The sequence below is a fragment of the Gobius niger genome, assembly GCF_951799975.1.
Source record: "Gobius niger genome assembly, chromosome: 13".
NCBI lineage: Eukaryota > Metazoa > Chordata > Actinopteri > Gobiiformes > Gobiidae > Gobius > Gobius niger.
The window spans coordinates 29,641,888-29,668,782 of NC_136864.1; the positions used below are offsets into that span (position 1 = coordinate 29,641,888).

Below are 26,895 nucleotides of genomic sequence, written 5' to 3' on the forward strand. Positions count from 1 at the left end.
GTACTTTGGTGCCAGGTCATGAAGATACTTGTACATGCAGAGCTGTTTTGCACATTTTGATATTCTACATTTTATAGTCTGTTCTTTTTGCCCGTTAAATCTTTTTATTCATTGTACATAAGACATCGCTATTAACTATTTAATGATTTGCACATTTTCTGTCTATGAGTGAATTTCTCCATTGTGAGATCAGTGAAGGCTTATCTTATCTTAAAGCCTATTCTCTGAGCGACCAGAGCACTAGACTAATATGCTCCTATGTCCTTGTTCCAGAGCTGCTGATGTTACTGGGTTCAGGTCTGAGTCCCTGTATTACCTCTGATTTTCTGACCTGATTATGAGGTTGTTGTTAGGTCTCACAGCCACCAGAGAATTGACCCATGTGGTCCCATGTGGTCCCATGTGGTCCAATGTGGTCCCATGTGGTCCCATGTGGTCCCGTCTGGTCCCGTGTGGGTCTGGCAGCAGCAGCAGGGCGGCCCTCTCTTGGCATTCACCGCGTGCCTTAATTGACTGATGTGAAATCAAGGTCCACTGTGAACACTCAGAGAGGGCCTCAGCACATCTGGAACGGCACAGAACACAAAAGCACACTCACAGAGAAGGACGCACTATTACAACAACGACAGTATGCGCTATTTTTACTGCAAGTACTGCAACAACGATTGGACTTGTCATTATCCATGTACTTCTTGGAGATTTGTCATACTTGTATAACACTACTTTGAAGTGTCAGTGCTCTTACTTGAGTAAAACGTTTGGTTTGTCTTTCCTCCGTGAGTAAATCTGTGACAAAACCTTCAGTGACCGACGGAAATGAACCAAGATTTGACTGATTGAATCTTTCATTTACTTTCTTGTGTCTTTAAAAAATATTGGCTTGATGTCATTGAGGGGAGAGTTCTTTGGAAATATCAAGATTTTTTCCATTCCAAATGTTTTGCTCATCCGATCACAACATTAAACATTTACCTTTATGCACTGTATTCACAACCCTTAAGTAGTAATCCAGCGAGTACTTCTACTTTTTACTTACTACTTAACGTCTGCTTCAGTCAAAAGATTTGACGATAATGTTACTCTTGGAGACCGCAGTATGTTGATGCTACTGCCGTTAAAAATGATCGTGGTTCATTTATTGTTGTTTCCAGATTTGACAGGGTACTCAAGTACAAGTACATGTACTTAAGAAATTGGAAATAACTGTACTTCCTGCACGAGTAATATTATTATGAAGCAAAACATTGGGCAACTCTTTCCATGAGTGAATCTGTAAGTGACAGAAGCTCAGAATTGTATCTAATATTTCTGGTGAAAAACCTCTTTCACAGTATGTTATGTTTTGTCAGTGCTCTTACATCAACACTTTATTCTGGCTTGTACTGTCCAACATTTACTCCGCAGTAAGTATTTGGGTCACTACTTTTTACTTCTGTCTGAGTAAGTCTTACTCTGCTTGAGTTGATGTTTTTGAGTACCCTCCTCCTCTCAATGGCAGAGAATAATAGTCCGCTCTATAATTATAATGATCATCACTCGCTCTTAGAGTCGACATTAGCAACAACATGTTCAAAACTCAGACGGCTGACGAAGCAGTGCTGACAAAACACACAAGCAAAGAAACAACAACAAACAATCAACAAACTGCTCCATATTGTCATCATGCCGAGTCCAGCGCTCGGTCAGTAAACAACAATCTGTGATGATGGCCACATAAAGAGTGCTAAGTGAGAACTACACTGTGAATGGAACAAAGTTTAACAAGAGTGAGCACTGCTACTGTTCACACAGGACTAAATGTTGTAAGTAACAAGGTGGTGGTGCGGCTGGACAAGGGCTCAGAGTAGAGCCCCTGCTCCCTCCCTGGAGAAATGAGCCCGTAAAGATGCAAAAGAGCGTAACATGGTTAGTGTGATCTAAAATAAGAACCAAAAGGACAATACTGGTGGATCATTTTCTCTGGGTCGCAGGCCTTTGCCAAAAAATATATTTAATGTGCAATTTTGTTATAGTTTTTAAGAGTCAGCCTATGTTTAAAGTGATAGTCTGTAAGTTTGCAAAGTGAGGAGAGATAGAGTGACATTTGAAAGTAAATTCCTCCCTTCTTGGACCAGAAAGCCCGTCTTAGTTTGCAAAATGAGGAGAGCAAGAACAGCATTTTCAAAAGTAAATGATCAAGCTCCTCCCCCTCCCTCCTGATTGGACCTGCCAAGCTGGTTCACAGGAAAAGCTCGTCTCATTGGTCAACACGGGAGGATACTAGACTCTGATTAGCTACAGATATCCGGGAAGTTCAACCTGTGAAAACTTTATATAAAAAAAATAAAATGTATATTGGTGCTTACTTTGTATCAAAATGCAAAACCAGGTGGTCGATTTTGCACATATTATAGAAATTGTAAAACATTTAAACTTCCAGACTATCACTTTAATACTTGACTCAGCAGAAGACTGACGAAATGATCTCCTTTTCTATTAAAGCCACACCGCTTAACATTTAACCCAATATACACAACAAAATATAAACACTGGGAGCGGGATGTCTCCAGCTCGTCTCCATGGCGACGCTGCCTGAAAGCAGCCAAATATACATAGGTTATGTCCATTCTTTTCAGCATCTATCTGGTCATATAAGAAGCATGTTTTTATTAACATATTAATTCAAAATGTTACGCAGTGTGACTTTAAATATATTAAAATATAGCCAAAGGGCAAACTATTTCTTTTATAAATTGAAAAGAATATTCTTACTTGGGATACGAGTATGTTGAGTGTGGGCTGTGAAGCTAAACCAGGTGAGAATGAAAGCACTGCTGAGGGAAAACCTCACACTGGCAAAATGATAAACGCAAACACACCATCATGAAGAAAAAACACTGGTCTATCAGCGAGGCTCGCGCACATGCCTCTTTACATCCAACAGCTCCATGGCCTAACCCCGTCTGAGCGACACTGCACTGGGGGTTCTGTCAGTGGAGCGCAGGCCTGTCAGGGCCCAGAGCGAGCACTGCAGTCTCCAAAACAATGCGCCTCCACACCGCGCCTGCACACACGCTCTACGGCAGATACAGACACACAGACGCCCCATCGTTACGTCCACAATCAAATGTGCGTCAAAACAATAAACAAATCAAAGTCCTTTAGGTTCCAAACCAACCGACCGAACACCGTGGACATCCGCAGTGTGCTCGGAGGATACCGCATCTCTCCTTCCTTCCTCCCTCCCTCGGCCGCGTCTTCCTCGGCCGTGCCCTTGGAGAGGAGGGGGACGCCGTCCTGGCACGTTCCTTTCCCTCTCCGCGCGCTCCGTGTCACGGCCCGGGCGCACGCGGGTCGTGTTTGGCGGCGGTTCTGGTCGGTGGATGGGTGGAGGGAGGGATGGGTGATGGAAGCACCGAGGGTTTGTGTTGATGATGCTCGCGCACGGGCTGTGGGCTGGGTGTGAGTGACGTCACCATGCGGGCAGAGGCACGAGCGCCTGGTTTGTCCTTGACACGGACGGCGGAACACTTTGATCATGCTAGCTGCGGCCTAGCTTCGCTTCGTTAGCCAGAAATAGTGTGTCAGAAGTAGTGAAGATAGTCTTTATTTATCGATCTATTTAGGCTCGTTCATTTTGGCTCTTTATTTATTTCAGAATTGTATTTACAGAATCTCCCTTTCCTTCGTAAAATACCTTATTAGCTAAAAGACACTCAGACAGTTTGATGTGTTTGAATGAAAGACAACTTGAAATTTGAAGGAGCTCAGTGTAGAGACGCTGCTCCTTCACGTCAAGCGGAGCAGCTGTTGAGGCTGGTGCACATTTCCGGATACCTCCTGGTCCCTCCCTGGGGATGTGTTCTGGGCATGTGTCATTGGGAGGAGGCCCCACAGGGACTATGTCTCTGAGTAAGCAACTATTGCAGCCACAGCTGCCTTGGGGTAGACTTTCCTCTTTCCGAAATCGCTCCCTCCTCCCTCCTCCTACCCCCTAACACTCATTTTGCCCGTGCCCACGAAGTGAAGTTCTGTCCCAAACACACCACTCAGTGAGGGGAAGTGGCTGCTCAGCATCGATGCAGGCCTAACCGGGCCGAGTGAGAGGAGTCCCACGAGCAACAAACACCAAACAACCCCAGTCCTATGTTTATGTAGGAGAACCTAAACTAACATCGATACAGGTCTAACCGGGCCGAGTGAGAGGAGTCCCACGAGAAACAAACAACCTCAGTCCTATATGTTTATGTAGGAGAACCTAAACTAACATCGATGCAGGCCCAACAGGGCCAGGTGAGAGGAGTCCCACGAGCAACAAGCACCAAACAACCCCAGTCCTATGTTTATGTAGGAGAACCTAAGTGTAAACCAACAACTATACTGTCATATAGACATTTATGAATGACAAAGAAAGCGGCAATGAGACGTGATATGATTTCACTGTGGCCTCGTGAGTTTGAAGAAGCTGAAATATATAAGGGATTATTTTTCATTTAAAAGTATGATGAGTCGAATGTTTGCAACATTACTGGGCTGTGCCGTCAGTCACAGCTCTAAGTTCTCTGATGTCTCTGAAGGTGCCCTCACTAAGGCCTGAGTGGAAGGTGTAGAGAAGGGAGATGGGAACAGTTTCAGAAAGGCCCTCACACAGGCCGCAGATAAAGTGTCTTGCCCAAGGACACAATGGCAATCTGCACCTGCGGGAGCTGACATTCAAACTGCCTTTATTGGACGATTGTTTCAAAGCATCGGTTGTGGACTTTTAGGTTTTTTTTTAATAATGTTAAACCCTGATCAAAAACATGTTTCAATGTTCATATTCAGTACATGTTTCTCTTCCCCCTCAGATCACCGGCCCCCATTCATGTGTACGTCACGCAGGGATCTCCATGAAGTTCCTCTTTTTTCCAAAGTCTAGACACCGTCACCCAACACATTCTGATCATGTCCGTGGCCAAACTATCTTCCTTTTATATTGTGTTTTTGTACTATTTTAATGTTTATGATCTTTAATGGAGCAGAAGCAGCTGATGACTTTCCCATGTGTATTAATAAAGTGTTCTGCCTCTGTTTTGACTGATTTGTTTTTTGGTCACTAGTTTACAAAGGGAGGAAGTGCGCCCTCTGCCGGCCTAGAGTGTAACCGCTCTCTATGTGAGTACGCACTGAGCATGCGCAGAGGATAATCTCCCAAAGCCGCCTGGACTTTTCTGGGACAAACTGACTTAACACACATGGCACCAGCACCAGCGGGACATCTCACGATCCAAACAACATATATTCCATTTTTTTAAACTTTATTTGCACACTTTTAATGAGAGTTTCCTCTTAGCGGCGATGCCAGGGTGGTGCGGTCTTGCCCCGGAGAAGTTCTGCGGAGCCTGGGCTGAACTTCAGAAGCGCATCAACAGATAACTTTTATACACGGACATTGTTGTTGTTGTTGTGAGGGAACCAACTTTTTTGTTTTCTCTGGCACCAATGGAGGAAGATTTTGATGAGCGCGCCGCCGCAGAGATCATCAAAGGTGAGGAAAGTCACACGTTTCCCAAGAGGTGAAAAAACTAGGAGCGCAACGATAACACAATTCGAAGTTCGATACATTGCGATAAACGATATTATTGATTGGACCACTTGATGACACTGGAACTTCATTTAAAAAATGGAAATCTCAGTAATCCCTTGTTCTGAAAGTACTCACTGTGTCTTCAATAACACACACGCTGCAGTTAACATGGAACTCAGTGAAACACCATTTACCTCGGTGAAATGATTCTGGAAAAATGTAAATGAATGCAATGACGATAAATAAGGAGCCACAACAAAATGATGCAGTGATAAAGTGATTATTGTGACAGGCCTTTGAATAATGAAACAAAATATCTCCATACTGGATGTGACTGAAGCCCATGAACAAGCACCGATTTACCTGAAAGCTGTTTGTTTAACCTCTTAACTCCCGCCTGAACCCAAAGGATCTTTTTCCTCACGTCAGCAGATTTTTTTTTCTGTCATTTTTTTGTTGGGTAGTCAACTCATTTTTGGAACTTTTTTCGTCATTTTTTTGTATTTTTTTTGTAATTTTTTTGTCACATTTTAGTCATTTTTTCGTCCATTTTTTTTAATCAATTTTTGGTAATTTTTTTGTCACATTTTTGTCACATTTCCATCATTGTTTTCGTCTCAGTTTTGTTGCAAATTTTTATCATATTTTCTTTTTCTTTTTTTTACCATTTTGTCACATTTTTGTCGTTTTTTGTCACATTTTTGTCTTTTTTCGTCAATTTTTTATCAATTTTTTTGTCGTTTTTTTTATCACATTTTTGTCATTTTTCGTCAATTTCTTGTGACATTTTTTGTCACTTTTTCATCAATTTTTCGTCACTTTTTTGTCACATTTCCATCATTGTTTTCGTCTCAGTTTTGTTGCAGATTTTTATCATATTTTTTTTCTTTTTTTAGTAACATTTTGTCACATTTTTGTTGTTTTTTCGTCATTTTTTATCAATTTTTTGTCATTTTTCGTCAATTTTTTGTCAATTTCTTGTTAGATTTTTTGTCACTTTTTCATCAATGTTTCGTCACTTTTTTGTCACATTTCCATCATTGTTTTCGTCTCAGTTTTGTTGCAAATTTTTATCATATATATATTTTTTTTTTTTACCATTTTGTCAAATTTTTGTCGTTTTTTGTCACATTTTTGTCATTTTTCGTAAATTTTTTATCCATTTTTTTGGTCGTTTTTTTATCACATTTTTGTCATTTTTCGTCAATTTCTCGTGACATTTTTCGTCGCTTTTTCATCAATTTTTCGTCACTTTTTTGTCACATTTCCATCATTGTTTTTGTCTCAGTTTTGTTGCAGATTTTTATCACATTTTTTTATTTTTTTTAGTAACATTTTGTCACATTTTTGTCATTTTTTGGTCAATTTTTTATAAATTTTTTGTCATTTTTCGTCAATTTTTTGTTAGATTTTTTGTCACTTTTTCATCAATGTTTCGTCACTTTTTTGTCACATTTCCATCATTGCTTTCGTCTCAGTTTTGTTGCTATTTTCACAGCTTTTTTCCAGAATCCTTTGGACTGGGGTAAAGCCAAACTGGAGAAAATATGCTCGGTTCAGGTGGGAGTTAAGGGGTTAACAGACATGCCCATATCTGAACTTATTCTCCAAAAAGAGGTCCCAGATCTGAGGTAAACATGTCCAATCCACAGAATGCTTTTATAATGATTGTAATATTGATTTATTGACAATTCATAAACATTTTTAGATGGAGCACAAGTTGTTTATCTTTCATCTTGAATATCTACATCCTACGGTTGAATTAGTTTAAAGACCCTCCTTGATCTAAAGGCTTCCCACCAAAACCCCAGCAAAGATTCCTTTCGTGCTGCAGGTTTCCACCACAGAGACTGAATTCCGCAGGTCAGTAACGAAGTAAATGAACTGACAGCACTTCCGTACCCTGGTAAAGGCCATGATATTATTACTGTGCACACATGATCACACTTATGCCAATCTGGAAAGTCGGCTTCCAACGATGGTTCGTGAAGAGGGCAGACTTTTAGGGAGGGCTATTTGCTGCTGATAGGATCAAGCACTCCTCCTTTTAGGGTTGGGCTGTGTGTCAAGCTGTAGCTAAACATCCAAGTGCTAAAGCAGGAAGAGGCAAGTCAGCTTCACAAAGGGACGATTTTCTTCACGGTTAGTGCTAGATCGTCTGCTCCGGAGGGACGGTCTGCTGTGAAAACGTGAGATATCATGACACAAATTAAGGTTAGGGCCAGGGAAATGGTTAACCTCTTAACTCCCGCCTGAACCGAGAGGATGTTTTCCTCCCTCACGTCATCAGATTTTTTTTTCAAATTTTTTTGTTGGGTATCCAACTAATTTTTGTCATTTTTTTGTCATATTTTGTCACATTTTGGTCATTTTTTCGTCCATTTTGAATCAATTTTTTGTCACATTTTTGTCATTTTTTTGTCATTTTTTTTAAAATCAATTTTTGTCATTTTTTGTCACATTTTTGACATTTTTTCATCAATTTTTTTGTCATTTTTTTGTCATTTTTTTTAAATCAATTTTTGTCATTTTTCGTCACATTTTTGTCACATTTTTATCACATTTTTGTCACATTTTTGTCATTTTTTCGTCAATTTTGAATCAATTTTTTGTCACATTTTTGTCATTTTTTTGTCATTTTTTTTAAATCAATTTTTGTCATTTTTTGTCACATTTTTGACATTTTTTCATCAATTTTTTTGTCATTTTTTTGTCATTTATTTATCAATTTTTTTGTGACATTTTTGTGACATTTTTGCCACTTTTTCATCCATTTTTCGTCACTTTTTTCTCACATTTCCATCATTGTTTTCGTCTCAGTTTTGTTGCTATTTTCACAGCTTTTCTCCAGAAGCTTTTGGATTGGGGTAAAGCCAAACTGGAGAAAATGTGCTCGGTTCAGGTGGGAGTTAAGGGGTTAAAATTAAGGATTAGGATTAGGATTAGGATTATTTGTATTTTTAGACAAACCAACTCATAGATCTATACAAAATCACAGCAGACCGTCCCTCCGGAGCATACGATCTAGCACTAACCTTTCTTCATTGTACAACGACCAAGGGCTGAACCTGCCAATTATAGATCAAAAGTGAAGCACCACTTTCTACAGAAAATGACCTAAGTCGGTGTTCTGTTTGGACATTTTCAAGTAATTGACAATATGTTAAAGGTACAGAGTTTAAAAATTTAAAAATTACGTATTTTCTTCCCCTTACATGTTCCAACAATGTCCTAAGGAGCAAAAATCGCCCTGATGAAGACATAGCTGTCGAAACGCGATTTTTAACCTTCTTGTCCATGCATTAATAAAGGATTTTGAAGTTTTTGCTACTCCGGAGTGCCTCCATACCTTTTTTGACTGCTTTTGACACGCACAGCCAGTCTCCCCTCTGTCCTCATGCACTCTCGGCTCCTTGGAAGAGCACCCGTGAGTCTACTACAACCTGTTACACCTATGGGACCCAAAGCAGCGCTCACTTTCTATTTTCAGTGTCCTAAGGTGTCCTGCACTGTCACTCAAAAAGATGTTAATTCGGGTCTGAAGTGCCGTCATGCAGGAGCCTAATATAGAAGCTGCAGTTACACGTATGGCCTGAGGGGGCAGTAGTGAGTATAAAATGGCTAACTTGCATCTAGCCCCTTTAACTGTAAAAATGCAAAATGAAAGTACTCTCTGCTTTGTGTAATAGTATCTTTCAAAGTCGACTTGAGGGACAGAGGTTCTATGATGGAGATCAATTGTTGTTGTTGTCATATGTAAAACCCACCCACTCATGTCAATACTGCCGCGTGATTGGTCCGAAACACCCATGGATTTGCGCAAATGTTTCCGAATATATTCAATGGTCAACCCTCCAGATCAGCGGGTGGCTCTGGGCAGATGTGCTGCAGATGCACTGACTCGCTGACATAAGGAAGGTTTGTCCCCGTCGTGTTGCCGTACAGGTGGCGAATTCAAGCGCCATCTTCCCTGTTTGGAATAAAACTGTATTTGACCTGTAGTGTTTATTGTTTGTTTATTGTTTATTAATGGATCCCCATTAGTCTTTACCATATAATAGTAAAGACTACTCTTCCTGGGGTCCATGAAAATGCTACATTTAAAATTTACAAAACATCATTACATGTACAAATACATCGTTAAAAATCCTTAAAAATCCTGTTCCTGAACATGCTAATACAATATTACAATATACCTAATCTGGGATATTGTTGTTCACTACATTATGTCCCATCATTTAAGACGTTTTTTTTTACCATTCTTTTAAAACAGCTTTTGAACACTAAGGCTGTTAAAGAATAAGGGAGCTTGTTCCACAGAACCATCGCTCTGTACAGAACTGTTCTCTTCAGAGCATTTGTCCTCGGCTGTGGACGTGTAAAAAGGCACCGTGAAGCCTGACGAGTATTTAAACTGTGCCTTTCTCTAGTCAGCCGTAGTTGGGAGAACAGACCTGAGGGTTTTTGAAGAGTGTAAACATTTTTGCAGAACACTATAAGACTGCAGGCCACTCTTTCCTCTACTTCCTCTACTAAACCAGGATAGCCTCTCGTGCAGGGCACTGACACTGGTCCTGAATGGGCATCGCAGTGCGAGACGAGCTGCTCTGTTCTGGATTAATTGTAATTTTACAAGGTAGAAGCACTTGACCAGATAATGGAGCAGTAGTCAAGATGTGAGAGTGCAAGTGACTGAAGAACCAACTTGGTAACTGGAATAGTTAAAAAATATGCGCATCTTCTTATATTAGAGATGGCTCTACTCATTTTTACAACAGTGTTTTTAATATGTGGAGACCAAGATAAGGTTGGATCAATAGTGACTCCCAATAATTTGGCTTCAGTGACCTGCTGAATATCAGTGCCATGCATGGACAGACTTAAGTTGTGCACTTGTTTGATCGATCTCATTGATCACCATACATTTAGTTTTTAAAGCACTGATTTTTAGCAGTAGCAGTATTCCTCGAGTAATGGAAATAAATGAATAAAAGTTTTAAGCAACTTTTGTGCGTTTGTAGTCGCCATATTTAGACCAAATTTGAATGTATTTAGATAATTTTGCAGCAGAAAACACATAAAGCATTCATTAGTTTCTTTTTATCATGATTTCAGCTCATTGGGATTATTCACTGCAAATTCAACAATAATTTGGCCCTACTCGCGAGACATGCCTTGCAGTGAAGGCAGTTTGAGTGCTAAAAGGACCAGATTTGAACGGGCCAGTTCAAATGGAAAGATTACGCTGCGTGAGGATGAAGTAACCTCCTGCTGAGGGAATTAAGAATTGTGTAACAGATTTGGCTCAAATGTTGCTTTCCCCGTGATCAAGTCATGTTTTCCTCCCTCCGCAGATCGCCTGTACTTCACTGCTCTGAGAGTCAAACCCAAGAACACAGCCTCCACCCACTACTTCAGCTCGGACGAGGAGTTTTTCTATGAGAGGTGAGGCTGGACTTCTACCAACGCAATAAACAATAACGGGCCAAAGGGGACACTTGTGGTCTGTCAACAGCACGCTAAAAATATCAGCTTTTGACATTCAGGTGACACTAACTCTTCCCACGTAAAAGGATGTTCTCCACTATTGTAGTTTTCTCTCAGCTGAGGATACAGGGACATCTAGAACCTCATGGTGTACTGCACAAACATGGAATAGCCTTAATAAGAAGTGCTGAGCCTGAAATGCTAACTCATATTTAGCAGCTGGGACTAGCTTACAAGTCCAACCTCTTCTATAATGTACCAGTCAGCTTGAGGTTGGCTCAGGACAGACATTCAGGGGTAATGGACTCGGGCCTAAAATTTGAACAGTCACATTAAATCAGTAACATCAGCAGGCTTTCATAATCCCCAAAAAAAAAGTCAAGAGTCTACAGTAAATCAGATTTGGAGAGATTAATCCATACTGTCTACACGGGCTGTAAGGCAGTACATGCAGAACGCCGCTGCACCAGTCCTAACTATAGCCAGGAGATAGGACCATATTAGTCCAGCGCTCAGGTCTCTGCACTGGCTTCTGTCGCTCAGGGAAAAGACTTTAAAGCGCTGTTTGCAATCAAGTCTCTCCACGGTCTAGCACCTCAGCTCCGAAACTCAGGGAGCGGTTCCCAGAGTCCGGGCTAAACTCGGCGAGGCTGCGTTTCAGTTTCATGCGGCCGAGGTCTGGGAAAGTATGCAGGGCGAGGAAAATGTATGTGAACGCGTTGGAATTTCTCACATTTCTGCCTAAATTGGTCATAAAATGTGTGTCTGGTTTTCATCCGAATCATAAGAATGAGTGTCTGCTTAAACTAATACCACCCAAACATTTACATTCTATCATATTTTCATTGGCCGTAACACGTAAACATTCACAGGACAGGGAGGAAAAAGTAAGTGAACCCAGGAATCTCGCTGAATGACGATGATTTCCGGAATAATGAGTAAAAACCTGAAACATTATTCTGAAAGCGCATGTGCGTGCTGTTCGGCGTCTCGTCTGGCGCGACCGCGGTGGATTTAGACGGGGATTTACAGTGCACGACGGGAGCCCGGGCCCCGCTCCGTGCCTGCCCGCGCCGCAACAACGATGACGTCATGGAATTAGAATAGCAAAGAAGAACATAACGTTATAAAATCTCCGCTTGTGCATTGTGAGCTCGACGAGGAATTAGAGTGGATTTGGGAGTTACGTAACAAGTCGGCGGAAAGTTCAGGCAAACGTGGACGAGGATTAGGAGCAGTGGATTAGCGGAGCGGGCGGAGAGTTGTGGAAATGACTCAATGGGGTTAATAAACTTTGGAACATTTGATCCCTGTGTAACCAAAACAATCACACAGCACCGGTGAGCGTTTAGTGCAATGGAAACCAACCCAACGGCACACTAGCATTTATCTATGACAAGCAAAAGTCAGAATATCGGAACATCTAGCTACAGGAAACACAAAAGAGATGGATCAGTTCCTCCTAAGATGAGAACATCGTCTCTGGATTCAGCACTTCTAATAAGGTCTTCCTGGTCACAATAACAGACCGCCCACCACTTCTTCAGTCACTCCTCACCAAAACATGTATACCAGGCGTTAAGGATGAAAGGCTTGGGACATCAGTTGCTGTTTCCCAAAGCCTAGATACCTTACCTTGCTTTGGGCCGCTTCCAAATTCCTCCAACAATAGCTCCTATGACCTGATCCTATAGCTCCGATCCCCTTGTCATGTGATAAGGTCAACTGTTAGATCCCTATCCCGTCCTTTGGTTCATCAGATTTGGCAGTGCAGTGGTTTATGGGATGGCACATTCAGTAGCTTCTAATTGCAGGTGAGGAACCTCCAGAGGTCCCTATGCTGAAGGAGGTGTGATAGGAAGCACACAGGCTCCTATGGCAGGCCGTGTTAACATTTAAAAATAAAACTTGACTATCCTTTATTGTAATTATTATTATTACAGTTATGGATATCTGTGGATGTTTTGTCGAGTCGTATTTAGTTTAGATGTCTTACCAATCTGGCAGCCTCGAAATGGATCCATAAAAGTTGCTTTAACCCCTTAACTCCCGCCTGAACCGAGCACATTTTCTCCAGTTTGGCTTTACCCCAATCCAAAAGCTTCTGGGGAAAAAGGTGTGAAAATAGAGACAGAACTGAGACGAAAAACAATGATGATGTGGCAAAAAAGTGAGAAAACATTGACAAAAAAGTGACGAAAAAATGACAAAAATGTGATGAAAAAATGATGAAAAAATGACAAAAAATGACAAAAATGTGACGAAAAAATGACAAAAAAGTGACGAAAAAATGACAAAAATGTGACGAAAAAATGACAAAAAAATGACAAAAATGTGACGAAAAAATGACAAAAAAAATGACAAAAATGTGACGAAAAAATGATGAAAAAATGACAAAAATGCGACAAAAAATGACCAAAAAGTGACGAAAAAAAGACAAAAAATGTGACGAAAAAAATGTCCAAAAAGGTGACAAAAAAAGACAAAAAAAAGACAAAAAAAAGACAAAAAAAGACAAAAAAAGACACAAAAAAATGACCAAAAAATGACAAAAAATGTGACGAAACAATGACAAAAAAGGTGACAAAAAAAGACAAAAAAAGACAAAAAAAGACAAAAAAATTACAAAAAAAAGACAAAAAAAGACAAAAAAATTACAAAAACTTACGAAAAAGAGTTGAATACCCCCAAAAAAATTTGATGACGTGAGGAAAAAGATCCATTTAAATGAGTTTTGTAGATCTTTGCTTTCAAATGAGGCGTTACACTGGCCTACTGGATTGGGGTAAAGCAGAACTGGAGAAAATGCTCTCGGTTCAGGCGGGAGTTAAGAGGTTAAGTGGAACGTTGAACCTAGATTTTGTTACTCTATGAATAATATATACATAAATGTTTTACGAGTTTTGGGATGGATGGTCCAGGACCCACTGCTTGGTCGGTTTCAAAGTAATAATAAGTTTAAACTGCTTTTTTAAATCCTTTTTTAATGGTTATCTAGTAAAGGAGCACAGGATTCATACAAAAAGAAAGCAAACAAAAAAAATGTTTGTAGAGGCAGACAAAGATAGCCCTGAATGTTTCCAAGATCTGTATGATTTAGACTGTAGTCGATGAAGAGGAGATTATGTATAGATTTGTATTTATATGCAGCCGCTGCACAATACATAGAAGAGGAATACATACATCAGCATAATGTATCATCTCACGCTATTTCATAACCAAGACATTTTAAAATCAGTTTCAAAAGGGGAACTTCCTCGTCAATTGGCCACAGACACATTTGGCATTGCTTCTGCTTTTTAAGAATATTCAGAAAAGTAGAAATGCGAATGACAAACTGAATACGGTTGAGATTATGAGATTATTTCTCTCTATTATTTCACCTCTGTCTTTTCACAGATGAATTTTGTCAGAGTACCACAGGGCAGGTCATTCCAGCTTGCATGTATTGGTTTAAAAAGAACTTCAACACAGTCCTCATTTCCTGTGTTGTCATTTGGCTCAGCAAGAGCTGCAATGAAGGAAAAGAATAAGAAATAAAGCGCAATGAATTGATAAAGTATAGTGAACCTTGTAGCTAGTGGTGATCCGTCCACCCATCTCCACACCCCCTCCTGTATAATATCAGTCAGGCCAGTCCAACTGTGCTCCTCAAAGGTCCAGGCAAATTCCTAAAAGAGTCAGACCTTTCAGTTTGAATATGCAGGGGAAGCGTGAGGGCCACAGAAACAGAAAAAAAACTGCAAACCACAGAGGAGTTTGGTGACTTGGCATTTAAACATTTCCATTTTATGCCTCAGAAAACTGTCAACCAAGACAAAACAAAGGTGAAAGCTGTATCCTTGTACTGAGAGAAGTGTTAACCCTTCACTCCCTCAGTTATGACCAACATGTCTGTGTTTGATAGAGCTGCTTTAAACAGTCCACCTGAATCAAACTTTGTCCTGGGAAGTCCCTCACAGGGTCAGCATGATGATGTTTTTAGGCGTGTATGGCTTTATTTCACAGGACAGGTCCAGGCCAAAGGGGGTGAAGACAGGGAGACATTTGACAAACAGAGCTGGGACTCAAACTCATGACAAAACATTGTCCTCAACCACAGCACTTTCAGCTGCACAACTGTTTTTATTTTCTAATGGAAAAACACAAAAGCACGCGTGCCCTTAGACAATGTTAGAAGTAAGGTTGTTGTTGTTGTTGCCCGCCAGTTCTATGTGTAGGTACATATATAAGTAATAAGAAAGTAATTACACGTAAGTACAGGTATTTACACATGGTGTACAAAGAGTAATAACCACATGTAGGTGTCTGTGTAACAAAGGTGTTTATAGAGTCTCACTTAAGATTACAACCTGAGCTCACGAGGAGTTATTCTCCAGTGAATGTACATAATATTAATAATGGCTCTAATAATGGCTCACACTTAGGGCTGCTCGATTATTGAATAAATAATAATCACGATTATTTTTGTCATAATTGAAATCACGATTATGCAAACGATTATTTGTTGCCTTTAAAAAAATCCATCAAAAAAGTGACAAAAATCCATCAAAAAAATGACAAAAATCCATCAAAAAAAGACAAAAATCCATCAAAAAAATGACAAAAATCCATCAAAAAAAGACAAAAATCCAGCAAAAAAGTGACAAAAATCCATCAAAAAAAGTGACAAAAATCCATCAAAAAAAGACAAAAATCCATCAAAAAAGTGACAAAAATCCATCAAAAAAGTGACAAAAATCCATTAAAAAAAGACAAAAATCCATCAAAAAAATGACAAAAATCCATCAAAAAAAGACAAAAATCCATCAAAAAAATGACAAAAATCCATCAAAAAAAGACAAAAATCCAGCAAAAAAGTGACAAAAATCCATCAAAAAAAGTGACAAAAATACATCAAAAAAGACAAAAATCCAGCAAAAATAGTGACAAAAATCCATAAAAAAAGACAAAAATCCAGCAAAAAAAGTGACAAAAATCCATAAAAAAAGACAAAAATCCAGCAAAAAAGTGACAAAAATCCATCAATAAAGTGACAAAAATCCATCAAAAAAATTACAAAAATCCAGCAGAAAAAAGACAAAAATCCAGCAAAAAAAGTGACAAAAATCCATTTAAAAAAAATGTGAAAAAAAAAAATTATAATCGATTTTTTGCCATTATGCTCATTTTGTAATCATTTACTGTTGTAATCGAAATTGTAATCGAATTTTGATTAATTGCACAGCCCTACTTACACTTGTACTGCACTTTATCCTTTTCCAAAATATGTTTATGTAATGCCAGTTTGAATCCAATTTGAATGCTTCTCAATGACATCTAAGGCCTTAATGACTGTGGCCTGGAAACACCTCTCCTCTGTACCGTCCCTGCCCCAGATAGGCGCTGCCATAGTGCAGTAGGTTGGACGTCTAATCCTCGTGCCGATGTCTGGACTGAACTCAGCTGAACGGATCAATGGGCTTTGCTGGACATCCTGGGCCTGACTCCGGTGCCAGTCGTGGGACCTGCGCTCCGATAAGCTGCTCTTCAGCTCCTGTGATGGATTATACTGGACTGAACGCCAAATCGAAGTGGCAATTTGAACATTTAATAACCAAGAAAAACCTGGGATGGACTTTTGGGATCCGATACCAATACTCTGATGTGAAGGAGGTTGGAAAGGCCGATAACCAATATGTAAGCTCTGGTTAGGGATTGAATTTGATGTATTTTTAAATCTCCCAAATTGAATAGTTCAAGAACGGCCAAGGTGTTACTGGCAAACATTGTTTCCAGTTGTTAGCTTACTTGGCAGTAGGGGTGGACAATTTCATCGTCTACAACAGGCCTTCTCAAACTCTGGACTCGAGGTGATTTGGTCGGGACCCGGTGGTGCCTTTGTGCAGTGTATTTTATTGCCAGAGCAAAGCTTGTTGAATTACCACAAGTGCAGTTGCAGCTTTGGCCTGTAGGGGCAGCGTATAGAGAGGTGCACAGTCTGCTGCTAACAATTAGCTTGAGGCCCATCAAGATCAAGTTAAGTTAACTTAAAATATTCGTAGAGAAATGTGTTCTCTGCATTTCACCCATCCTCAATGTCACAGATGTTAATGGTCAAACACCTGGATTCCCCTATGATACACGTTTTTAGTGGTCAGTGAAACTGGAGGAAACCTACTCAGACACGGGGAGAACAGGCACACTCCACACAGAAAGGCCCTGTCCCTGGTGGGAATCGAACCCGGGACCTTCTCGCTGTGAGGCATGAGCGCTAACCACTGCACCACCATCAGCATCTTATTGGCTTTTAAAATTTGAAATGGGTAATAAAGTTTAGCAGTGATCTGGTTAAATCTAAACAGAAATATGAAGAAATGGTTATTTTGTTATCCTTTGTTTGTTCATGTTAAAATGCACTCTGATCATTCAATTATTATATTTACAAATGCATTTTTACTATTTAAATGTTTATTGTTTAAATGTACACATTTCTGCATATTTCTGATGGTTTGCAGAAACATGGCTTCATCATTGTTATCAAGAAAGTCCCCAAAAATATTCAGATATTCATTTTGCTCAATAATCGCCCGCCCTATTTAATTACATATGCCAAAAAATGAACACATTAACACTTCATTTTCCATTATGAGTCGGCGTTTCTTCGTCTGTGGTTGTATTTGCTCGATTTCAACGATTACTTTTGCTTTCCGTTGTTTTTGCGCAGCTTTTACTCTGACTTCGGCCCCCTCAACCTGGCCATGCTGTACCGATACTGCACCAAGCTGCACAAGAAGCTCAAGGTGAGCGCTCCGCTACACGTAAACCACGAGGGAACGACTCAGGTTCCAAATGCTCATTGTTACAATGTTTGATTTCTCCAGTCGTCCAGGAAGAGGGTGGTCCACTTCACCGGCCATGATCCCAAGAAACGGGCCAACGCTGCCGTCCTTCTAGGCGGCTACGCTGTAAGTACAAGCCTTTAAAAGTACTTTATTTAAACACAACTCTGCCCTTAGATTCTGAAGCGTTTGATGGATAAATAAGTTTGACATAGATACAGACGGTGTCTCTGGAATTGCCCATATATGGTCATGTTTGAAAACAGTTAAGGGGGAAAACAATTTGGAGAAAAATCTAAACTTTCTCTAATTATTCAAAAACTACTTTAACAAATGCTGAATTATTGATATAGTTTTCTACTAAAGAAAGAAACAAAGACATGGAGAGGAGCAAAGTGGTTCAACAGCCCATAAATACATAAAAAACGGATAATGCTAACTTGATGCTACATGTTAGCATCGGGCTAATGCTAACAGTTAGCTAGAGCGAGCTACAACTGCCGTTTTTTCACTTGTACTGAACAATGTGCTGTGAGAAAATATCCTTATGGGCCCGATATACACTTGACTTTATTTATGTGATAAATAAGTTCATGTTCTACCAGAAAATGGCTTAAAGGGGCTGGAAGCAAGTTCGCCATTTTATACTCACTACTGCCACCTCAGGCCATATGTGTAACTGCACCTTCTATATTAAGCTTGTGCATGACGGCAATTGGGGCCGAAGTGACACATTTTTGAGTGACCGTACAGGATTTTAGAGGCAGTTGTGGTGAACAGGTCTGAGCTCATTCTACACATTAGGACATGGCTGGAACATGTAGGGGGAGGAAAATACTTAATTTTAACATTTTTAAACTCCTTGTAGTCCCTTAAAAATTGTGTTTCTCTGAAGATTGTATTTTCCCCCTCGGCAAAGCCACGCCCCCTTCTATGACGAGATGCCGTCTGTATCTATACTGTAGGCCTGCAGTAGTAGATCTGCTTTGAAAGATGTTGTTTTGTGAAACCTGTTCTCCAGGTGATTTATCTGAAGAGGGGTCCAGACGAGGTGTACAGGAGCCTGACCTCGGGGACGGACTCTGGCTTCATCTGCTTCAGGTCTGTGTGTGAGTGACGTGAGGTGACAGTGACTGACCTGAAGCTCACAGTGTGTGTTTGTGCATGTGCAGGGACGCAGCAGTGGGAGAGTGCTCCTTCAGCCTGTCTGTGCTCCACTGTCTGCACGGGATACACAAGGTACCACACACATACAGGACGTCCAGCGTTATACATGTGGGAGGAGCTACAGTTTACAGCAGAGACAGGCAGCGGCAGACCCAGGGACCAAACCCTTGTCATACAAGAAATGACTGAACATGAACAAGATCTGTTAAAGGGACTAGATGCAAGTTCGCCATTTTGTACTCACTACTGCCACCTCAGGTCATGTGTGTAACTGCACCTTCTATATTAAGCTCGTGCATGACGGCACTTCAGACCTGAATAAACACCTTTTTGAGTGACAGTGCAGGATTTCAGAGGCAGTTGTGGTGAGCAGGTCTGAGCTCATTCTACACTTTAGGACAGGGGTCGGCAAGTTTGCGTTGAGGCGGGCCGGTTTTCATCTTCGCCAAAACACCAAAACACCTTAACATTGTAGCTTAAAGTAAAGAACTTTTTTCTGCAAATGCCAGAGTTTTACATCAGTGGTTCCCAAGTCGGGATCCCCTCAAATAACCCAAATAAAACTTTTTTTTGTCATATATCGTACAAAATGTTGTGTTTTCCCGCACAAGTTTTAATTAAACAAGCAGTAGATATGCCTTTAAATCTGAAATTCCATGCAGTTTTAGAGGGAAATTATTGAGAAAGAGTTTCCAATAGACTCGCGACCCACTGAAAAAGGTTCCGCAACCCACTTTTGGGTCCCGACCCACCAGTTGAGAATCACTGTTTTACGTTACATACTGTAGGACCAGTGGGATACTCTGCCAGGGCATTTTTAAAATACTGACACTATTTCTTGCATTTTTAGAGTACTGAAAGGAATTTGATCTCTTATTTGCATAATAATGTTTCTCAAATAATCTCGAGGGCCAGAGGTTCTGTGTTGGAGGGCCGGATTTGGCCCGCGGGCCTGACGTTGCCTACCCCTGCTTTAGGACATGGCTGGAACATGTAGGGGGAGGATATAAATACATTGTTTTAACATTTTTAAACTCGGTATAGTCTCTTTAAGCTACACCAAATATACTGTTCACTAAAGAAAATGTAAAAATCCACCCTCAGCTCTAAATAATGTGATTAGGATCAGGATGCATTAACATGCATGAGTGATTCATAACTCTTTGTTTTTACATTCATTGCTCAAAAAGTTAATCCAGCGAAGTGTGACCCTTTTGTATCTGCGCCATCACGTCTCCTGACTCAGTGTCTTTGTTTCTTCAGGCAGCGCGGCACGGCTTCCTGGATTTCGACAAGTTCAATGTGGAGGACTATGAACATTATGAGGTGACTTTCTCAACAGTCTTGTTGAAACTTTGTTATTTTCTGGATAACTTAAAAAATCTTCTCACTGTTTGTGCTTCGTCAGAGGGTGGAGAATGGGGACATGAACTGGATCATCCCGGGTAAACTCATGGCCTTCTGCAGCCCACACCATCGCAGCAAAACGGACAACGGTCAGTGAGAAACAGTCCTACACTTGTATAACGGTGGTGCTGGAGTAGGCAGGTCGTTCTTGTAAAGAGAGACGGGCTCAGCACACAGCCCTGTGGTGAGCCAGGTGTTTGTGGAAATGTAGGAATCTACCAGCAAACATATGATACAAAATACTATTCCATTTGTTGTAGTTAAAGCTCTGTACACAATTTTTAACCTTTTTAAATTGTGACAAAGGAAGCTAGTTAAGTTAAAATAGTTAGTTGTGGTCCAAACTCTATTGTTAAGTTTCTGAACACATTCATCACACGGGAAAGAGCTTTATTCATGCGTTTCCAATGACGTCAGGCATAGTAAAGGCCGCTATTTTGAAGACAAAAGTGGAATTTGTGTTTTGGATGTGGCATTTTGACTTCACTTCGATGGAGTTGCAAAGTTTGATATGATACTAGCTAGCGGTCTCCAAGATGGCGGCCACAACGGCATTGTCACGTGACTGAAAGGCATGATCAGCACATTTCAGGCTACAGTCCTGTCTCACAATGCTGCCTGCTCACAGTGCCAAATGTCTGTTTTTTGTTCACATAGAATTAGATTTTTTTTTTTAAGAAATCGTTTTCTTTGTGCTGTTGCAGGTTACCCGCTCCACGCTCCGGAGGCGTACTTCCGGTTCTTCCGCGAGCACGGCGTCACAGACGTGGTGAGGCTGAACAGGAAGCTGTACGACGCGCGCAGGTTTGAAGACGCCGGATTCACTCACCACGACCTCTTCTTCCTGGACGGCTCCACGCCCTCTGACCTCATCGTGCGGAGGTTTCTGCACGTGTGCGAGAGCGCCCCCGGAGCTGTGGCCGTGCACTGCAAAGGTTAGCCCCATATGGTGTTTTAAAACGCAAACTTCAAACAGGAACTGAAAGATTATAATGACAATTTTAAGAAGCATAAATGTGTGCGGTTAGTCTGATGTGTCTGTGTAGCAGCAAAGAAAAGAGTAGTGGCTTGCTAACTGTTTGTATGCATACGGTTGCCACTACCTTTCAGGATTCAGAGGCCAATGTATTTTTCGGATGTAGCCGTTAGCCATCCAACATCACTAATCTTAAATGATAGATTGTTTCGGCTGTTGTCAACCCATTCAGTCACGTCAAAGCCTGGTAAAAATGATTCATAAATGTACAGACCTTTGAAGACTTTACTTTGGATAATAATGAGTGTGTAAAAGTGGACTCTGAGCTAAATGCTAACTCATAAACGATTTATTGATTTTGTGCGGTTGGATATGCAACAAAAAAACAACGAAAAGATGACAAAAATTAGACAATAAAGCGCTGAAAAACATAATAAAAACGCAGCAAAGGTTTAGCGGCCACCAAACCTCCTCTTTTATGTTGTATTGTAGAGATGATAATCACCGTACCAACAGACGTAGACAGCCCAGATCATATCTTAATTTGATTATTTCCTGTTGTTTTTTTTTTGTCCAATGACAGCGGGCCTGGGCAGGACGGGCACTCTGATTGGCTGTTACTTGATGAAACACTTCTTCTTCACGGCGGCGGAGGCCATCGCCTGGATGCGCATCTGTCGACCCGGCTCGGTCATCGGGCCCCAGCAGACCTTCCTCCAGAGGTGAGTCTCACTGAAGTCATCGAACCGGGGATTTCTATCACTGGAGCGGCACCAGGCACTCCCCTGAGCCTTGATATGTTTTGCATCACTTGTGTCTAGGATCTATTCTTAGTTTTGTTGATGTTTTATAGTGCAGTTATACAAACTGCCAGCAGGGGGCACGTTTCCTCACTCTATATTAATGTGACCAGGGCAGCAGTGCAAAAGCAAAACTTGCAATAAAGACATGCACCGACCAACATGCCAGTCATCATGGCGGAACTGGACCTTAAAACACAAAGAAACTTCACTGAAATATCAATATGACACAAACCAGAGTGTGGGCTGGTGTTTTGAGTGCAGAGAGATTCAATATGCTGAATTGTGTATGTTTTTTTGATAATGCAACATTGTAACATGGTTGAAAAAAATGGCTCAAAAAATTCCTTTAAAGTGAACTGGACATATCCTGCAAAATCAACTTTTTGAGCTTGTTTCCTCGTTACAGGCTAGAGTAGTATTTTGCATTTAGCAGCTTCTTTGAAAAGTAACTCGTTCAGTTCAGTACTCCACTGGATGTACTTACGTTACTGCGCTACTTAATTATGAAGGTAACGCGTTACAGTACTCATGCGTTACCAATAATAAACATCTATATATAAACTTCATTTTTCGATCATTTTTGCTCCATTTCACAAACCGAGTCGCCAAAAAAGGATCTCAAACAAAACCGCTCTATACCAGTAACTGTATTCAATCATAGCACAATAAATTTGCTTCTGAGCTTTATTTTTTATGTGGACAAATGAGAGCTAAAGGCAACAATAATGAGCATGAACTATAGTCGACTTATAAAGGCTTAGCGTCCGCTAGTTTTGGCTCTGTTAGAAACCTCCACTTTAACCGATGGCATTTTCTCTGGTTCGGCTTTACTCAAATCTGAAAGCTTCTGGACTGGAGCTCACAGCCTATAGACCCGTGTAACGCCTCATTTGAAAGCTAAGACCTGCAAAACTGATCAAAGATTCTTCCTCACATTGTCGCTGCGTTGTGGTCACTTTTTCATTGTGTTTTTGTAGCTTTTTTGTCACTCTTGCTCTGCTTTAACGTGCCTGTTTGCATTGTGGCGTTTCTTACAGGACGCAGCAGAGTCTGTGGGTGCAGGGCGACGTGTTCCGCTCCAAAAAGAAGCTCCAGGAGCAAAGGCAGGTGAGGAAAGAACAGCTCCAGCAAAAGCGCGCCAACGAAGCAATCAACGCGCAGGACCACTCGCTGAGAGACTCGCCGAGCAATCAAAGGGGCGCCCAGGGGGAGCCTGTGTCCCGCCTCCTGGACGGCATGGGCGACCTGTCAATCCACGGCCTGCACAAGTCCTGCAGCTACGATGAGGTCGGAGGCCATATCCAAATCACTCAAGTCTTCCCTTTGAGCGGAAACAGCCCTCACTCTGGTTTACTCTGTATTTCAGGACAGCGGCCTCACTCAGGGAGACAATCTGTGCGCTCTGAAGGGGAAGCGCCCCCTTCGGTCTGTCTCCGCCTCCTCCAGGTAAACTCCACTCCAGCCTTACTTTGGTATAAGTGTCGGAGTGTTTCTGAATGCTCTCCCGTTTCTGTGTCCTCTGCTCAGGCTGAATCTGACCAAAGCCGACCACAGCTCCATCCTCCCTCCACCCAAACTGAAAGGCCCTCTGCCCTTCTCGTCCTCCAGGGCGGTTCGCCACCCCTCAGCCAACCACATCAAGAGGTGGGGTCCCATAGTACACAACATGTTCTCTACATCATATCAAGACGCATATTCCATACTGTATGCTATTGAAGGGGTGGGAGGAAATACAATATAATCACCATGAGAGAAGGCACAGATGATCGTCAGTTTACTATCATCGTGAATAGGGATGGGAATCGAGAAGCTGTTCTACAAGTAGACCGGTTCTTAGCCCTTCTCCTCCGCTCTGTGCGTTCAGGAGAGACAAAGGCTGCGGCTGCCGGTTCCCCCTCTGAGCGCACTGTGGGAGGTCCTGTTGTTTGAGTGTTACAAAACAGCATCAGTCTCTTACAAGTTACTGATGAACTGGCCATGCTTGTGATCGGTTACCAACAAAAAGTCAGTCTGAATCGTTGGAGGCCTGCAGCAGCAGCAGCAGCAGCAGCGTAACCTCCGCTCAACAGGGTAAAACTAACATCATACCTTTGAGTGCTATATTTCAAACACTTGTGAAACAACATGACACTTGTTGAAAAGTGTGTTCAAATGTTGCCATTATATTTTAGAGGATGCCAGGCAGGCGGGGTGCCAGCAGGAGCCACAGTATATTTGGAAACTTAAATAAAATAAAATAAAATATATTTTTTCTTGGGAAAACTAACAATGTGTCTTTTTGAATAGTTATTATAATAGAGTTTATTGAAGGCACATTCATTCCTTGCTTTTACCTAACACAAAGATAAGTCAGGCAACGATCGATAAAGAATCGATTTGATAGGTAAAATTATTGATATCAATAAAATCTTATCATTTCCCATCCCTAATCGGGATCATGGTTTATGAATATAATTGCCAGAACACGCCCTAAGATGATATTGATGATATTTTAAATATTTTTTTATATTTAGCTTCTACAATGTAAACGGCTGCAGCTCACATCTATGGGCCCTGGCTTATTATTATTATGCTGGTGATGGATACGGTAATGTGAGAATAGATAACTAGAGTAGACCCCCTCCTGAAGGGTCAGGGGGTCGCTCATGCTGGTGCCTCCTCCACTGAGTAGGTGGGCAACATGGGATGGGAGAGGCTCTGCTGCCTTCCCTCTCTCCAATGGGTAGGTGCTGAGGGGAAAAATCAGTTCAATCTCTTCTCACACGGGCTCCAGGCAAAATAACACATTTAAAAAAATAAAAAATCTTATTCTGCATAATCCGCACGAACCCAAACAAGAACAATTAAACCAAGGAGGTAGTGGGGATCAAAGAAGCACTTTGATAACAAATGACTATTTTGTTTACTGCATGGGCTTCCAACCTTTTTTTACTCCAAAAATAAATAAAAAAAAACATCGAGAGCTAAATGATATTTCAAAGAAAAAGACTTGAGTTTTGTCCTTACACTTTACTATATTGAACCAAATGTTTGCAGATTGTGTTCAGAACAAAAAGAAGTTAGTTAGTTAGTTATAAAGACTGACTGACGAACACGGGGAAGTGATGAAAGGACGTGACTTGAGCCTGTTTCCATGTGTCCGCAGGCCGTTCAGCCTGAGCCTGTTCAGCACGCGCCCCGCTGTTATCCGCTGACCACCACTTTCCGCGGCGTTTGCGGATGAGAACTTTCCCTTCTTAAAGGCTTGGTGACAGCTGGATCATGTGGGAGGCTCCTGACCTGCAGAGCCACATGTAGAGAGGGGGTCGACAGTGAAGACCTGCTCCTCACGTGAATGGATCCGTTTGGAAGACCATGAACTGCGTCAATGCAAAAATAACCGTCCATTTCACAGAAGATACTATGTCTAGCTGTACTTTACGCATTCAGAAATGTGCAGATACTGTCATGACAGGAAGCTATTCTTATCTATTGAATTTTGTTGCAAAAAATGTACATAGATTGAGGTGCTCAGTCATAGATGTACTTATATTATACTTCCATAGACTTTTTGAGGATCTGTACTTTACATGAGAGGGATTTTTCTTGAGAACTTACTACTTTTACTCCGCTACATTTGAAAGATACAGATAATAGTACTTTTATCTGCACTTACATTCCTAGGAAGGCTTTAAAGTATTAAAACTGGCTGTGTTTTGTTCCATTTAAACGGCTTATACTGTATAATGCACACTCCAGAACAGTAGGTGGCGCTGTGCAGATGTACAGTCAATGCCTCTGACCCGAGGAAGTTTGATAAATCATTTCTTCACAGCAAATACTTCATCAAAAAACACTGCATCATTGACACAGTCCGGATCGCTAAAGTGTGACATTTGTTTTTCAATCCAAAAAATAAAATAAAAATACACACATTTCTCACTGAATGGGTTCTAAGCAGAGTTTGTCAGTAAAAAAAATGAATCCGTTTGCATAATTACAGTTGCATCCAATCCAAACAATAATTCATGTTGAGCTAAAATACGATATCTTTGGGTGTCAAGCTCTTGTTGCTACTAACATACTAATCCTTTTTCTTCATCATCTGGAAACAGCAGCCTGGATAATGTCCTCCAACACCCCCACCTGATGAAAAAGTCCACAAACAAGAACAAATAATAAATAATAAATACTTTCTACTCCACTACATTTCTATAAAGGCTCCAAAGTAAAAACTCAAATCTGTCCCATGTGTTTTGTTCTTTTTAAAGCCTAATAATGCACACTCCAGAACAATAGGTGGCGCTGTGTACAGTCAACGTCACTGACTCACATAAAGAAGAAGGTTTGTCCCTGTTGTGTTGCCGTACAGAGGGGAATTCAGGCGCAATATTTTCAGCCGAAAAGTGATTAAAGTATTTTCTACAACACATACTGAAGTACTTTTATTTTAGTAGAAATTTGGCAGAGCAACTTTTACCTGTATTGGAGTTATATTTGACCAGTAGTATCTATTGTAGTATCTGTAGTATCTTTTTCTTAAAGAGGGGGTATTATGCTTTTTTCAATCACATAGCACCAGTCTATTAGCCTGGCTAACACCAGACTAAAATCACAAGTGATATTTAGTCTGGGGACCACCAATTCATTTTCTCGTAGGAGAGGTGTGGTTTACGATCGTCCATACTCGTTTATTGGGCGATACGAAAA

General features: G+C 41.0%; 1 protein-coding gene across 1 annotated transcript; it reads left to right on the plus strand.

Moving 5' to 3' along the window:
- Window positions 1-5,310: 5,310 nt before the first annotated feature.
- LOC306973250 (dual specificity protein phosphatase CDC14AB-like) lies at window positions 5,311-25,514 on the plus strand. The gene is made up of 14 exons (XM_079570155.1): window positions 5,311-5,506; window positions 10,900-10,990; window positions 17,739-17,814; window positions 17,896-17,979; window positions 18,875-18,954; window positions 19,026-19,092; window positions 20,284-20,346; window positions 20,429-20,516; window positions 21,132-21,362; window positions 21,987-22,125; window positions 23,244-23,493; window positions 23,573-23,652; window positions 23,734-23,850; window positions 25,352-25,514. The coding sequence occupies exons 1-14, from the start codon at window positions 5,461-5,463 to the stop codon at window positions 25,398-25,400; spliced, it is 1,461 nt and encodes a 486-aa protein (XP_079426281.1). The 5' UTR covers window positions 5,311-5,460; the 3' UTR covers window positions 25,401-25,514.
- Window positions 25,515-26,895: the final 1,381 nt, after the last annotated feature.